Below are 16,194 nucleotides of genomic sequence, written 5' to 3'. Positions count from 1 at the left end.
CATTAAGCAAATTACATGACTAAGGAGCTCATTGTGTAGTTGCAGGCAGGGAGGTGGAAACAGTCAGCGTTTTAATGGCTCTGCCTTCTGGGAGGCACAGATGGTGAGATGGCCGCGTTGTGTCGTGTGTGAAGGGCGCCATCATGTGGCCGCGGTGCGTATCTCTGGGTCTAAAAGATTTTTTAGTTGGTTTTGATTGATTGATTGAAATATTTATTAACAGAATTACAGTACATTTCAAGCACAAACTCAATACAAAGACTGTTAACTGTGAGTGGACGACCCAATTAAGCATTACACTTGTTTACAAGAGGGTCCACCATGTTCAATTCATCAAAACATTTAGAGACATACAAATAGACACTTCTATATAGTCAAAGAACAGAACAGGATTTCATCATAAAGGAGGTAAAAAGGAAAATAAACTTATACAGTGAGGGGAAAAAAGGGGGGTGGGGGATTCAGATTTTACGGGGGGCCAGTTTCGAATTGCAACCCTTTGAGAGCGGTTTTGAAGGAGTCAAGGGATTCGCATGTCTTAATGACTGTTGGTAGGGCGTTCCACATTTTGGTGGCATAGGAGCGAAAAGTAAGTAAGGAATAGTATAGGTGCGAAGAAGGGGTCAAATGGCAAGGCTAAAATCACAGTGGTGAAGTACTTTTACTCAACTACTGTGCTTAAGTAATATTTTGAGCTATTTCTTACGTTGACTTCCAATTTTGTACCCGGGTACTGTACTTCAGTACAATTTTGAAGTTTACTTTAGCCTACCATTTCCAACTTTTACTCTACTCATCTCAGGCGAAAATACTGTACTTTTTACTCATATAGGCTATTTTTTTAAGATTTGTACAAACATACCTTTGACTGGTGAAATGGGACATTTTAGTGCATAATGAGCACTTCTTCTACTTTTGGTAAAGTTTTTTAACTTTTTTTATACTTTTAGTCAAGTAAATGTTTAATGCCAGACTTTTACCAGGCCCGGCAGAAGGACACATGGTGTAGGGGTAATTTGCATAAGTAGAGGTGCTGAGGGTGCAGCCGTATAGGTCACATTTGCATACCTTGGTTTGGCACCTGCCTGTCGCGTCGCGTTCTGTGCTACTGTGGCGAATAAAAATAAAAATTGAATAAAAATCTTGACTTTTACTTGTAAACAGTCCTATATTTCTACAGTAAAAACAAAGATGGACACATCTTCCACCCTGGCGTCACGTCACATATATGGTTGTAATATTGTGTAATGTTTATCAGTCTCTGCACCTGTAACCTCACGTCACGGCACCAGATTACTAAATCGCTGTGTGATCCGGTTTAGGCGTGCATGGTTTAGACCAGATGATGAAAAAAAAACCTCTCTTATTCCGGTTTGGGGGACCAGCTTTTTATTTTTTGCGGTGTCGCTTTGTTTTGGTCCCCCCTGTTGTGTTTAGTCTCGCCAGACGGCAGTCACTACGAGTTGCAATAAAACATGGATATACCAAACGAACTATTCCGAGAAGTACTTGAAGAAACGTGTCGGATTCATCCACCGCAACAAGGCTTCTGTTGGGTACGCCCTAAAACGACGACGCACTTGATCACAGGGAACCTCGGGTACTTCTGATTCCAGTTTGTAGTTTCCTGCCTGATGACTACAAACCAGTGACTACAACATGACGTAAGTTACCATCTGCTCCCGACCGGATCTTGAAGCCAAATTAAAGGAATAGAACGCTTCCCAGGCTAGTCAGCATTTACCCTGCAGTGCTGGTAGAGTGTCAGCACCGCATGACCACCATCCTATAGCTGCATTCCTGCACTGAACGCTCTCTGCCGTGAGAACCACATCACTATGAAGTAACTATACTTTAGAAAAATGTGTTTGTTTTTTTACTATGAATTGAATTAATGTTGAGGAACTGCGGTATTTAATGAAATCATATTGAATTACGAGACTAAAGCCTTTAGAAATGAAGTGTCGTTTATCTTTGGATTGGATCAGTAGCTTCCTTAATACTTATAATAGTCTTAAATACCAAGTAAGCCTATAGTAAGCCTAAAAACAGATTAGCGCTTCTATGAAGATTAAGTATGAGCCGACAGCGACATCTAGAGCGTGAAGTTGCTCGTTGCATTTTAATGGCTGACAGCTTGGGAAAAAACACCCAGGCTCCGCAAGGGCCAGGCTAGATTGCTTTAATATACAGCCTATTCTGTGTCTGGCTGCAGAAAAACTTTCTGTATTACGCCCATTATCATAGAAATGTAAATTAAATCAGGCTACTTCTGAAAAAATAGGTCATAGTTTTGGTATAAGTGAATTGTACAAGCTGTTACTGTTAATTGTGTTTGACTTGTTTGAACGTTACCCAGCTGTTAGAAGTTAACTTTAACGGACCAGAGAGGATGATGAACATCACGGCCGCGAGTGGCTCTGCTGCAGACGGCCATCATCACCCATCATCATCATCATCATCATCACCATCATCACCATCAGGGAGGAGGAGGAGGCAACGCCGGGCTGTCTCGCCGGCCAGACCTCTAGTGCATCATCAGGAAGAGGCCGCAAAACGCGCACCCAGAACCACCACCACCACCAGGCCCAAAACACCCTGCTGCTCCGCGGGACGGACCACCGGAGAGGAGGAAGAGGAGGAGGAGGAGGAGGAGGAGGCGACGACCCACCGGAGCGCTGCTGACGTAGGACGAGCCGAGGAGGAGGCAGCAGCTGTTCTTCTTCCCCCGGATGGTGCTGAAACTGAGTGTGTCACTCCTCCTCCTCCTCCTCCTCCTGCTGCTGCTGCTCCGACCAGGGCGGATGCTGCTGCTGCTGCGGCCGCGGAGAGACCACGTCAGACCTCCTCTTCTCTGCGCCTGATCTGCCTCACGGGAGACTCCTCGTCGTCGGAGTCGGACCACCACCACCACCGCCACCGGGCCGAGGAGAAGACCGCTGCGAGACCGCAGGAAGATCCTCCGCCGCCGAGGAGGAGGAGGCCGGAGGAGGAAGACAAACAACGAAGCGGAGGAGGAGGAGGAGGAGAGCCGGCGAGCGGCAGCAGCACAGGCTGCGGACTGGGCCTGGACCGTCTGGGTGGTGGTCTGTGGTGGAGCGGCGGCTGCTTGCAGACGGAGCTCATCCACTTTCACCTCCACAAGAGGCTGAAGGGAGGCGGCGGCGCGGTGAGGATGCAGCAGAGCGAGGCGGCCAGTAGCGGCGGCGGCGACGGCATGGCGGTGGTGGTGGTGGTGGAGGACGGCGGCGGAGGGAAGGTACCGGTACCGCCGGCCACCGAGGCGGGGTCCGTGGCCGTGGGGTCCGTGACACAGCAGCAGGCCCTCCTCCTCGATCACGACGAGATGGAAAGGCTGCTGGAGGAAAACGAAGACCTCAAGGTTTGAAACGCCTTTTCGTGCAATTATATACGATCATTTAATAGGCCTGCACAGTTTGTGAATATGATCGTGATGATGAACAACTTAAACCATAGACTTGTGAACTAGATCTGAGTTGGCTCACTTAATTGGCTGCGTGGCCTTTTTCCCCTCTCTCGTCTACACACACCACAAATCTATGTTTTTGGCTAAAATGTTCAAGTTATATCACAGCTGTCTTTATTATTGTCGTAATGTCGACTGCAAGAGGAAAGCATAGCCTATTTAAGTGCATGATACAGAGACAGAAGCACACATTGATTTGTTGTTGTTGACTAGGCCTACATTTGGCCCAAATCCACTGAAGCTTCACAAAAGCCAAACCCAATAGATCTATAGCTCCAGCCCCACAGATAATCGATTGGTTATTGACATAGAGAGGCTCCAATGACATTGTAGCCTGTATACTGTAGGTATAGGGAATGTCATTCTTATAGCAGATCGATACACGAATTAGAATGCAGCCTGTATAGTAGGCCTGTGTGCCATGTAGCCTAAATGTCTGCAGCAAGGGCCTATTCATTATTGCACAAACCAAATAACATTCAAATGTTATCCAAATAGCATGATTGAACATGAAACTGATACAAGATTAAACAGTGACACTGGATTTCTCTGTGTCGTTGTCTCAAAGTGGGGTCTAGGGACCCCCAGGGGTCCTTGAGAGGGTTCCAGGGGGGTCCCCAGCAAAACCAGTTCATAATATAGCTTAAAAATCAGTCTAACCATTAAAAAAATGGGTTATCAAATATATATATTATAGGCTATTTGAAAATAGCAGACCTCACAGTGCATTGCGATGTCACACGCTGTGAGCTTGTAGATATGCCATTAAGAAAATCACACCCGTGTGAAGTGAGGGGCGCTCTTATCATCATAGACATCTTCTCATCTCATCTCGTCTTCAACTTTCTGCCCTCATTTTTTATCCTCAATATGTACTTTGCTCAGCCAATCAATTATCAAATCATCGCTATATGGGGTGATCAGCCAATCAAAGTATGGCCAAAATTCACACAAACATAAAGCTGGGCATAGGAAGGGCTAGCATCCCTCAAACAAATAAGCAAAATAATGTGCAAGATTTGGATATATATATATATATATATATATATATATATATATATATATTATATATATATATACTGTATACAGTATACAGGCCTATATGTCGACAGGAAATGGGGAGAGATATCAGGGGGGATGCTGGGATAGCATTCTGGTTTTGCCGATAAAGTATAGTTTTAGACCACGACAGAGGGGCGCCGTCTCTACTGAGCCTGAGCCACGCGAGACACCACAGAATGTGCTACAAGTTCGCGATTTGCCGCGTCGATCTTTGCGAAGTTTGGTAGATCTGACTCTGTTCGAGTTGCGACTCGGTATGGACAGAATAGGCAATGCCAACACCGAGCGATGTTTATCTCCCACCAGTAACCTCACGCTAGGCTAGAGGAACAGGGAGGCGGGTGGGCGCGCACGGCCAACTGGTGCGAGAATTTATGAGTCGCGGGTGGGCGGGTGGAATTCATGAGGCCCGGGGCCAATATTTGGAATATGTTTTAATCATTCGAACACCACAAATCTTTTATGGGGTCCGTGGCACAAAATGTGTGAGATGGGGGACGGCGGCCAAATACATATTCATTTCGGGGTCCTTGACATGAAAATGTTTGAGAACCACCACCGTTATTTATAGCTGTTCTAGCCATTTGTGACCCAGAGAGTGTACTAGTGTTAACCAAATGGACTATAGTCCATTAGGTTGCATCTGTCCACTCTCAGATGTGGGGCTGTCACGATTACAATTTTAAGTTGATGATTCATTGTCACACAAATCATTGCATTATTGCCACTTCATAACATTTTGGCGATTAGACTCCATTTGAATTTATTGAATAAGATTAGCTTTTATTAGGGAGATCCCCCCCATTGGAGCTTAGACACTGGTGGTGTGGTGGTGGCAGAGCAGATGGACCTCCTTACAATCGCCTTCTAATAGAAGAGTTACGATGTTGAGGGGGCAGAAACCGAGCGCTCGAGCACTGTTCATGCAGCCCTGAACTGAGACAAGCTGGAGTTGGAAATACATTGTTTTCAACGAGGGCGGCGCAAATAAGAGCTATTTTAAGCATGCGGGCAACATGACAACTGTTTTAAAGTATTGTACAGTAACAACTAAAGTCTCTTTAATGTTTATGTTGTACTAATACTACAAAACAATCTAAAATAAAGGGATTTAAGATCATTAAAGCTGGGCTGTTGCCTGAGCCCAAATGCATTTCTGACTACTTCCGGTCCAGGACTTGTCCCAGTTGGTTGTCCCCATTCTCAATAGAAGTCTATGTAGGAGAGCCGCCATTGGACTGGCCCCATGAAGTGAACGCAGTTTGCGTAACTCTGTCTATATCTAAAGCTCTGGGCTAGATTAACTGGCCTCTCAAGCTGTAGATAACAACAGAGATCTTCCTCATTAAACCGAAACCAACTCTTGTCGTGACAAATCATGACAACAAACACAATATTTTGGACCAAATAAATAATTACAAAGAAGAAAAACAACAAAAATGTGTTGTATCCTGCCGTTTTCTTCTTCTTTCTACTTATTTGTTCAGCCCGAAAAATTGTGTTTGTTGTCATGATTTGTCACGACAAGAGTTGGCTTTGTCCGCGGCTTAACGTCTTTAAATAAATACTTTCCGAAAAGTCTATGAGGAAAATGAACGGGGATTTCTTTTCCGGGTCTCTCGAGGGGGCGGGACTGCGACGCTCTATAGCGTCACCGCCCAGTGCACTCAAAAAACAGAGCACATTCCCTGTGTTCATTTCCGAACGCATCAATCAAATAAACCAGTGGAGCTGAGTTTTTCATACCAGTGTTGCAGACTCTATTTTTTCTATTGTACTGCCTTTTGTCTAGCACCTGGGCTAGAGTGGAGGTGCATGCTCTATTTCCTTCATTTCCGAACGCACCCATGGTCAGCAACACTGAGGAATGTTTCAAAACACAATGAATTTATATAGACATATGGAACTATATTTGATAGTGATACACACGTTACTGATTATATAGAATGTTATATTATTGAAATCCATTCAGTATTTCATGCACAATGAATTCATGAAACTGAACAGACCGAATGCAATTGCGCTCGACGCACGTCTTCTTTGACTAGACTGTCTATAATCTTATATAAACACAATTGAATTGAAACAAGGACTTGACAGCTCTCACTTCTGCTGACAGTATAGGAAAATGAGAATCACAGATATTAGTGGGGAATTATTAGAGAACGAGACCTGTGAATGTTCTGCTGTTGTGCGTGCAGGCAGCTCCACCCCCTGGGGGTGCACACGCAGATCCACCCCCTGGGGGTGCACACGCAGATCCACCCCCTGGGGGTGCACACGCAGATCCACCCCCTGGGGGTGCACACGCAGATCCACCCCCTGGGGGTGCACACGCAGATCCGACACACCAAAGGTCCGAAGCGTGGGGACGTGCGATGCGAAAATGCGACGGTCCGACATGCGCTGCTCCCGTGCTTGCGGTTATGGTTAGGTTAGGGATTGAGGTTTCGGATCAATAGTATATGTCAGAACTAAAGCCTGTACCCACTCCCTGTCCATTACAGGTACGTGTTATATCACAGGGGTTCCCAACCACTGGTCTAGTGCCAGTCTAGTACCAGTCCAACAGGTGGTACTTGAGCTCACCTCTGGTGGCACACAGACGAGTCGCCCCAAAATACGAGGAAAAAAAAGACAAAAGTGAATGAAATATTTATATTAACACATGTACTTCTTCTGACCGAGCAATTGGTTGAAATAGGCTATACAGCCGTGCTGAAAATGAGCATGACAGCTACAGTTCTCAAACTCTGCCCGAACCCAACCGGGCCCAAACAATATGCTAATTAGTCGGGATGGGCCGAGTCTCGGGCTCAGTGATTTTCCATGATTTCTTCTTTTTTCTTTCTCTTTTTCTCCTTTTTTCTAAGAATATTTAGGGTCGGGCCGAGCTTCAGGCCGACCCAGTTAGGGCTTTCATTTTTGGGCCCGTTGAGAACTTTAATGACAGCACACCTAGCCATTTCAGAATGGATTAATCACATATAAAAAATATCATGACATGATATACACTATACTTTTACCAAAGTAAAAAAATATATATATATCCCACCCAGTGCGAGATCGAGGAGATGCGGACGGAGATGGACGAGATGCGCGACACCTTCTACGAGGAGGACACGTGCCAGCTGCAGGACATGCGGCGCGAGCTGGAGCGCGCCAACAAGAACTGCCGCATCCTGCAGTACCGCCTGCGCAAGGCCGAGAGGAAGAGGCTGCGCTACGCCCAGGCCGGGGAGATCGACGAGGAGCTGCTCCGAAGCCTGGAGCAGGACCTGAAGGTATGTAGGAGGGGAGGAGAGGAGAGGAGAGGAGAGGAGAGGAGAGGAGAGGAGAGGGGAGGGGAGGGGAGGGGAGGGGAGGGGAGAGGAGAGGAGAGGAGAGGAGAGGAGAGGAGAGGAGAGGAGAGGAGAGGAGAGGAGAGGAGAGGAGAGGAGAGGAGAGGAGAGGAGAGGAGAGGAGAGGAGAGGAGAGGAGAGGAGAGGAGAGGTCGGAAGGGACACTTCCTGTCTGTACGTTTACGGTTGCTGACCTTGCAGGTCTCGTATTACAACTGCTTTGTGTCCCCACCCTGTGCGTTAATGGGAATATCAATAAATGAAATGTGTGCATAAACATGCACTGTGTGTGTGCGTGTGTGTGTGCGTGTGTGAGTGTGCATGTGCGTGTGTGTGTGTGTGTCTGACTTTGTCTTGTCCACGGCAAATTATTATGTTCTTTCCTACACGCCATTATAATGTTCTTATTTTGATCATAACACCAAATTACTGAATGTCAAGTTTTCACACTTAAACCCAATTCACGGCAGCATTAATCAATCCCTCGATAGCGTATTGCCAAGGTTTTATCGCGGTTTTATCACTTACTTTGAAGAGCCAAATATCCGTAACCTGATGTTACAATGACAAACCGCTGTGTGCGGTGTCATACCTGGATGTTGTTGTCTCGGTTGGTGGTGGAAAAACCAGACCGCGAGTGTCAGCCCGCCCGCTACAGCCCGTTGAAAGCCCTTGTATTCACCAGAAACGGCCCCCTCAATGTCCTTTCTGAGATACAGAGCTGTGAATGGTGGGCTTATAGTGGAAGTGGATGCACGCGCATCTTCAAAATGGCCGCGGCCAGTGTCCCACTTTGTGTTGATGCGGTTGGCAACATTAGCTAGCGATACGATCGGATTAAAAGATGGATTAAAGAATACAAACCCTCAAACACGAGAGGGTGTGTTCCTCGTTTCTGGCGGGCTCCGTGTTAATTTTCGACGACACTATGACACATTAGGAGTCCAACTATACTTGTCGAAATGTATTATTTGCAAGGAGCCCTTAACTCTGAGAGTTACAGACCTGTTACGGTCATTCAGGGCTATCTCTTTATGAGTTTCTGGTAATATATTTGTATAACTGCTCCCCCCCCCCCCCCCCCCTTCCTGTTTAACCCGGAAACAATTCAAGCGCCGTATAATGGGAGCAGACGAGAGGCAGATCTGCAGTCAACGCATTTGAACACTAGATGGCAGTCAAAGATTGAATCATGGTGTCGTTAAGGACGGTGTACTGTTATATAACACCGCCCGCAGGTAGCCAAAGACGTGTCGGTGAGGCTTCACCACGAGCTGGAGAACGTGGAGGAGAAGCGCACCAAGACGGAGGAGGAGAACGAGAAGCTGAGGCAGAAGCTCATCCAGGTGGAGGTGACCAAGCAGGCCCTGCAGAACGAACTGGACAGAACCAAAGAGGTGAGGCGTTGTAAGAAGCCATTTTTGGGGCGGGAACCCCTTTTGGTGTTAGCGTCATGTCATGCTTTAGCTATTTAAAAATAGCAGATCTACAAGCTCATAGCGCGCCACCGAGTGGCACGCTACGAGCTTGTAGGTCTGCTTTTTTTTAAGAATCGAAGAACGACTGACATAGAAACATGGCTTTTTCAGAAAACTGTCAGGATGTAGAAGACATTTCTAGAATCTGATCTCAGGTCAGAATGGGTTAAGCTGAGCGGGCATTACGCTGAGGGCTTAATTATCTACAAGCTCGCAACTTGTAGATCAGCAAGCAGATTTCCTAACTTCGTAATTATTATTATTTTTTTTTTACGGAATTTCTTAGATTTCTTTCCTTTTGTTTTAAAAATGTTTAGAATTATTTATTTTTTCAAAAAAAATATTATATATATATATATATATATATATATATATATATATTTTTTTTTTTTTACATTGTGAGATCGTATCACATTGCGAGCTAGTTGTAGATCTGCTATTTTTAGCAGGCTGTTATGCCTGGGAAAATAATAATTCAAATGTATAATTTGTTGAAAGTGATTTTTGTTTTTCTTTGTTTTTTATTTCTTATTTTATATTTTATTTTACTATGTTTTATTTTGAGTTAGTGTTTGTAAACAATTGTAAGTATTGCCTATGTTAAATGTTTGTCTGTGTCGGACCCCAGGAAGACTAGCTTTTGTCAAGGCAAAAGCTAATGGGGATCCTTATAAACAATAAACAATATGATGTACAACTACATGCCCAGCATAGGGATGCTAGGGTTTGAGTGGCTGAAGGGATGAATGTGCATAGAATCCAGTTGACTGGTGCGGCTGTGGCTGGGGCCACACCTACAATCTAACACACCCATTATTATTTGATAAGCTGCAGCTGTGCTGCCACCTGCTGCAGTTTCTAACCGGAACTGGAACACAAACAAACACCAACAACAACATTGGTCATTTTGTTTGACTCCATGTCCTGAAGCAGAATGGCTGCTGTGGGAAAATGGCCACCCTGGTAAGGAAAGAAACCCAGTGTTAAGATTGGTAAAACTTGCTGGGGACACTGTGGGTGCTGGGGGTGTGTTCCCTCCTCCGTGTCAGCAGTGCCCATACCCGAGGTGGGGTTGGCGAAAGGGCCTTTCTGTGTGGAGTTTGCATGTTCTCCCCGTGTCCCCTAGGCTAGGTACGCCCACAAAAACATGCAGTAATCCTGGTCTCTAAACTACCCCCCCTCGTCAGCCTGATGGAGGGGAAAGGAACTGGTCGGAAGGATGTTTTGGTTAAAACATAACGTTTTTTTTTTTTTTGTTAAAAGGTTGAATCACTGCATTCTGACAGTAACCATGGCTAGAGTGTTTGTTCAGTAACAGGAGTCTCCCTGTCTCTCAAGCTCTTTACTAATCAGAAAATAGAAATACATTTTCAGGTAGGTTCACTGCGGGGCCTTCCCCCCCCGTGGAAGGGGAGAGTTGTTTTTGGGTCCGCGGGAAACCTTGTATGTCTTAAAAGTTTTCCAAAAATGGTGATTTAAATAATGAAAACACAACTCGCGTGACTCTTGTTTGGGAGGGAAAGAGGTCTTTATCAATTAACTCGGGTAACTAGTGAATGGAGGGAATGTGTTAACGCTTAAACGGCGTTGTTTAGACTATAGATTGTAGAACCACTATTTTCACTATTTTGGTAACTTATTTTTTGCAAGTGACGTGTCTGCCTCATCATCCCAACAGACTCAAAAGAGAAGAGGAAGTAAGGACGTCCAGAAGACGGACAGGAAAACAGCACACACTCCTACTGAGGTGAGAGACAGTACTGCAGCGTGCACACATCAATTTGAAAATCATTACATTAAATGTTTCCTTTCCACACGTATCTTGGCAATGAGGATATGTGATATCTGTGAGCCTTAATAATAATAATAATATATCCAGTGCCCATCTATCCTTTACTTTTTGAAAAAATAATGAACAATATTATTATAACTATTATTATTACGATACCTTTTCTGTGTTATAATATTGGTCTTCATCATAACCAGTTCTCAAAAGAATGTGCCCTTGATCTAGATGTTCCATTCCAAGACCTCTTACAATTCTATTGGAATTCAACCCCATGTCCTATTCCACAGACCAGTACCATGTGCACTATAGAGACCTGCGGATGGCGGATTTTGCCGCGGATAACCGCGGTTGGCGGATGGTGCGGTTAATATAAATAGGATGATATAAATAGGATGATAATCATTAATGCGGTTGGATAGCGGGCGGATAATGCATTTGCTTGAGACGGCGTGCATCCGTCGTGGTCAAAAACTATACCGTATCGACCAAAAACAAGAGTCCGCTGGCGAGAGGCACTTCTGCGTTGGCCACGGAAGCGAGGCGTGGGTGTAAGCACAAGCCGTGTACAGTTTAGAAAAGAATGTCGCTAAACAGCACCAAGGGAATGTCAGCATATTAAAAGTCCATAGACGTGGCTGCCATATGACGTAATTATGGAAACCCATGCATTGGAGGGGTTAGTGTCCCTCAATCAATAATTATAATAAATATAGCTGCAAGCGGCGATAAGGCGGGGCCATGCCATAAAAGCAAAGAAGTTGGAGTGTTTTGGGCTTCCTGCTTCTGCAGATTATTTCTCTCAATATTTAACACATTCCTGCCCAGCTCTCTAGGTGAGATCGTGGTGCTAGTGCCAGATACATCAGAGCAGAGAAGAAGGGTCACTTCCAGGGTCATTTTGGGCGGGAACCCCTTTTGGTGTTTTAAACATTATGTTATAATTTTGTTATTGAAAAATAGCAGATCAACAAGCTCATAGCGCGCTACAAGCTTGTAGGTCTGCTATTTTCTAAAAATCGTGAAAATGTAGTGCAAATCTTTGAATATATTCTTTCAGAGCCAACGTTTTTAAGTCAAATCTTTGCTTCTGCGGGGGGGGGTTCCCTGGAACAACATATTTTCAGATGGGGGTCGGCGGCCAATTACATTTAATTCTGGGGGTCCTTGACATGAAATAGTTTGAAAAAAAAAACCCACTGACACAGAAAAATAGGTTTTTCAGGAAACTGTCAGGATATAGAAGAGATTTTGTAGAATCGTTTCCAAGTCTAAATGGGTTAATAAGATGAAATATAAAGGTTTGTGCCCCCGACAGACATGGTGATATGACGACTTGTCTTCTTTCTCCCCAGGAGGACAACGAGGACCTCAAGTGCCAGCTGGCCTTCATCAAAGAGGAGGCGGTCATCATGAGGAAGAAGACGGCCACCATCGACAAGGAGAAGGTGAGGAACACCCATACATGGCCACAACAACACCATGATCTCATCACCCCAGATTCGGCACAAACATGGGGGTGAATAGAGTGTATATACGCGCGTGCATAAAGTGAGTGGCAAATCGAGTGGCAAAGTGAGTTTTAACATCATTTAATGTCGTTTAATGCAATCAGTTATTATCAGACTCGGGCTGTCAGAAAGTCGTTTTTTGCCACTCAGTATGCCGTATGATGATGATGTCACACGCATAACGTCTATTTGTTCTACCGTTATGCCAGCAAAATGTGGAATGGCCTACAGTACCACTTTTTCCTGTAAAGAAATATACTTTTACTGCTAATTAGTATTGACTCTGCAGTACCGTATCGTATGTCTTTACATGTCTTGACCCTTGATGAATTGAATACATACAGTACGACCACAATGGAAACGAGCCCTCAGGGCTTTTTGTGTTATCCTTTTAGCACTATGCAGACCTCGGCCATCTTGCCATTACGTTAATGGCAGGGTGGCAACTAGCCGCAATTTACCATTGACAGCCCAACCAGAATAGTCTAAGATGACATTCACACCAGAAAGCTTTACTGCGATTAAAACGAATCCTGCTGGACATTGTCAGAAACTGCGCTTCGTTTGGCAGGTGTGAAGGCTCATTCGAATCCTAATGCGCACCAAAGAACCGCATTTTACTTCGACCAAAAACGGGGGTTTCGCTTCGCTTCCAATCACACTTGATTACGATTCGGTGCAGGTGTGAATGCATTCCGCAGTAAATAAAGGAAATGAAGCAAACAATGTGGCGGGTGAGGAGCTGAACACAGTTGGAGACGGAGAAGGCATATTTTACGCAGCACAAAGATGTCCCGTTACCGTGGATAGTAGGCATGTGAATCTCGTCTCATCTCACGATTAGATACGCATCTCGATGCACTGCCAGCGATACGATACTTTAGCGATACATGGAATCTCCTGGCGATACGATTCACCCTCTTCCCGATACGATGCGATTTGATGGCGATTCAATTCTGGACATTGCGATACGATGCGATACGATGCGATACAATGCGATTTGATGGCGATTCAACACAATAGAAAGGATTTCTATTAAAGCTCTATTAATTACCCAAAACATGTAAAAATGCATTACATTTAAATTCCCCCCCAAAAAATAGGACCGCCTGGAAGCGGAGCTTCAGAAGTACCACTCCTTCTACGGCGACCTGGACAGCCCCCACCCGAAGGGCGAGGCCGGGGGCCCGCCCACCACGCGAGAGTCTGAGCTGAAGCTACGCCTGCGCCTGGTGGAGGAGGAGGCCAACATCCTGGGCAGGAAGATCGTGGAGTTGGAGGTGAGAGGAGATCGCCGTTCCTTCTCCCCCAAAACCATATGTATTTCAATTAGGCTTAAAGGGATATTTCACTTAAAAATATATATAAAATTTCTGGTCATTTTATCGTCTACTCAGGCTTGTGTGAACACCTCGGGACAGTTTTTAAGTTGCTTGATTCAGTATTTCGATTTTTGATATTCATTTTAGCTGCCCTGCCCCCTTCCTATACAAACCCATTGTAACTTCAAGCTCCATTTTAACCATGCCCACCCCTGCTTTAAGTGTAACAGATCATACGTGGGGATGAGGGGAGGATGTTGTGTGTTTGCAATATTTCCTCAACACATTTGTTTACCTTTTTGACAGTCAAAGACAACGATCATCATCATCATCCTCATCATCATCATCACTTTTATTTATACTCGCAAATACAGTTGAGGGCAGTACAGTCAAAACAATACATCAACACAACATTATAAATCAGGATAAATTACAAAGGAGATGCAGAACAACCAGTAAAATAAATCAATTGAAGCAGGAGCAATCACGGTGAAAAATGTCCTGGAGCATTGCTTTGAACTGACCGAAGGATGGAAGGGGGAGCTCAGTTTTAAGGAGTTTTGAAGTTCAATTCCACGAGGTTGGGCCGCATTGACAGAAAAAAAGCTGTCTTGCCCAACTCTGTCTGAGCCTGAGGAACCTTGAACCTTAAAAAATCACTAGAGCGGGTCTGATCGATAATGACAATATTCTGTCACACCAGTGTTGTTTTCGTCGACTAAGACTAAGACGCGGTGTGAGCTTGTAGATCGGCTATTTTCAGCAAGTGTAAAAACAGTCATTACGACGGCATCAAGGCCCACCAAAATACATTTATGATTTTATTATTATTCAAGTATTTTTATTGAAGTTGTTCATTTATGATTTTAGTCGACTAAATCACCTGTAGATTTAATCTACTAAAATCTCATGACATTTAGTCGACTAAAACTAGACTAACAATAAAACATTGCGGGTGACTAAAATGTGACTAAAACTAAATGAAAACTATTCAAAAGTCAAAGACTAAAACTAAAATAGAAATTTGATGCCAAAAACAACACTGTGTCACACCCGTTTTCTTTTGCCCCAAAAGGTGGAGAACCGCGGCCTCAGGGCGGAGCTCGACGACCTCCGCGGCGAGGAGGGCGGGCCGGGGGGGAGCCCCGACTCCACGGGGCGGGACCTGACGGAGCTGCGGCAGCAGCTGCAGCTGGTGGAGGACGAGGCGGAGCTGCTGCGCCGGAACCTGGCCGACGCCGAGGAGCACGGGCAGCGGGTGACGGCGGAGCTCAACAAGATGAGGTTCAAGGCGGGCACCATCGAGGGAGGAGGCCGCCACGGGGGAGGCGCGGGAGCGGCGGGAGGAGGAGGGGGGATGGACGCCGCCAAGGCGGAGGCCCTGCAGGAGGAGCTCAAGGCGGCGAGGCTTCAGATCAACGACTTGAGCGGCAAGGTTAGTTTCAGCACATTCCTGGGCAGGAACCCCTTTTGGTGTTTTTTACCCATTCTGACCTGAGATCAGATTCTAAAAATGTCTGTTTGAAAATGACAGTTTTCTGAAAAAGCTATATGTTTCTATGTCAGTCGTTCATCGATTTTTTCTAAAATAGCTAAAGCATAACATAGTGCTAACACCAAAAGGGGTTCCCGCCCAGAATGGGTTAATGTTTTTAAGCATTGTGTTACACTTGAGCTATTGAAAAATAGCAGACCTATACGAGCTCATTAACCTCGCCTCACCAGGCTTTCCACCACCTTGGAGGAAAGCCTGGTCTCCGTTTCAAAAGTCTGCGTGATCCTGTCGGGAGCGGATGATATCGTCACGTCATGTTGTAGTGTTGTTTTGTAGTCGACAGACAGGAACAACAGGCGGCGGCAACTTCCTTTTCCCTCTCAATAAAAAGCTCTCGTAGCCTGTAGCTTTTATTGAGATAAAATCGGTTTGAGGGGAAAGGAAAGTTGCCGCCTGTTGTTCCTGCCTGTCGACTATACAAAACAATACTACAACGTGACGTAACGATATCATCCGCTCCCGACAGGATCATCTACCCTAAATTAAATGGTGCCCAGGCTACAAGCTCATAGGTCATAGCTCATAAGCTTGTAGGTCTGCTATTTTTGAGAGATCGTGAAAATGTGGCGCAAATCTTTTGAATATGTTCTTTCAGAGCAGACAGTTTTCAACTCATATCTTTGCTTCTGGGTGGGGTCTCTGCAACTACATG

General features: G+C 45.2%; 2 protein-coding genes across 2 annotated transcripts in view; one reads left to right on the top strand and one right to left on the bottom strand.

Moving 5' to 3' along the window:
* LOC310876807 (zinc-binding protein A33-like) overlaps positions 1-16,194 on the bottom strand; it is a gene marked incomplete at both ends in the record, with an annotated part of 168,599 nt that overhangs the window by 96,530 nt on the left and 55,875 nt on the right. The gene's annotated exons all lie outside the window — the stretch shown is intronic.
* The window catches only part of LOC310876353 (microtubule cross-linking factor 3-like), a gene marked incomplete at its 5' end in the record, with an annotated part of 26,581 nt that continues 11,862 nt past the window's right edge, over positions 1,476-16,194 (top strand). Inside the window, 8 exon segments of the mRNA XM_083789877.1 lie at positions 1,476-1,556; positions 2,543-3,382; positions 7,609-7,833; positions 9,129-9,287; positions 11,047-11,115; positions 12,510-12,602; positions 13,769-13,945; positions 15,063-15,422. Of these exon segments, the coding sequence (XP_083646003.1) occupies positions 1,476-1,556; positions 2,543-3,382; positions 7,609-7,833; positions 9,129-9,287; positions 11,047-11,115; positions 12,510-12,602; positions 13,769-13,945; positions 15,063-15,422 (2,004 nt within the window).

Source organism: Protomyctophum parallelum (assembly GCF_964188405.1).
Source record: "Protomyctophum parallelum genome assembly, chromosome: 19".
NCBI lineage: Eukaryota > Metazoa > Chordata > Actinopteri > Myctophiformes > Myctophidae > Protomyctophum > Protomyctophum parallelum.
This window is presented reverse-complemented; position numbering and strand designations above follow the sequence as displayed.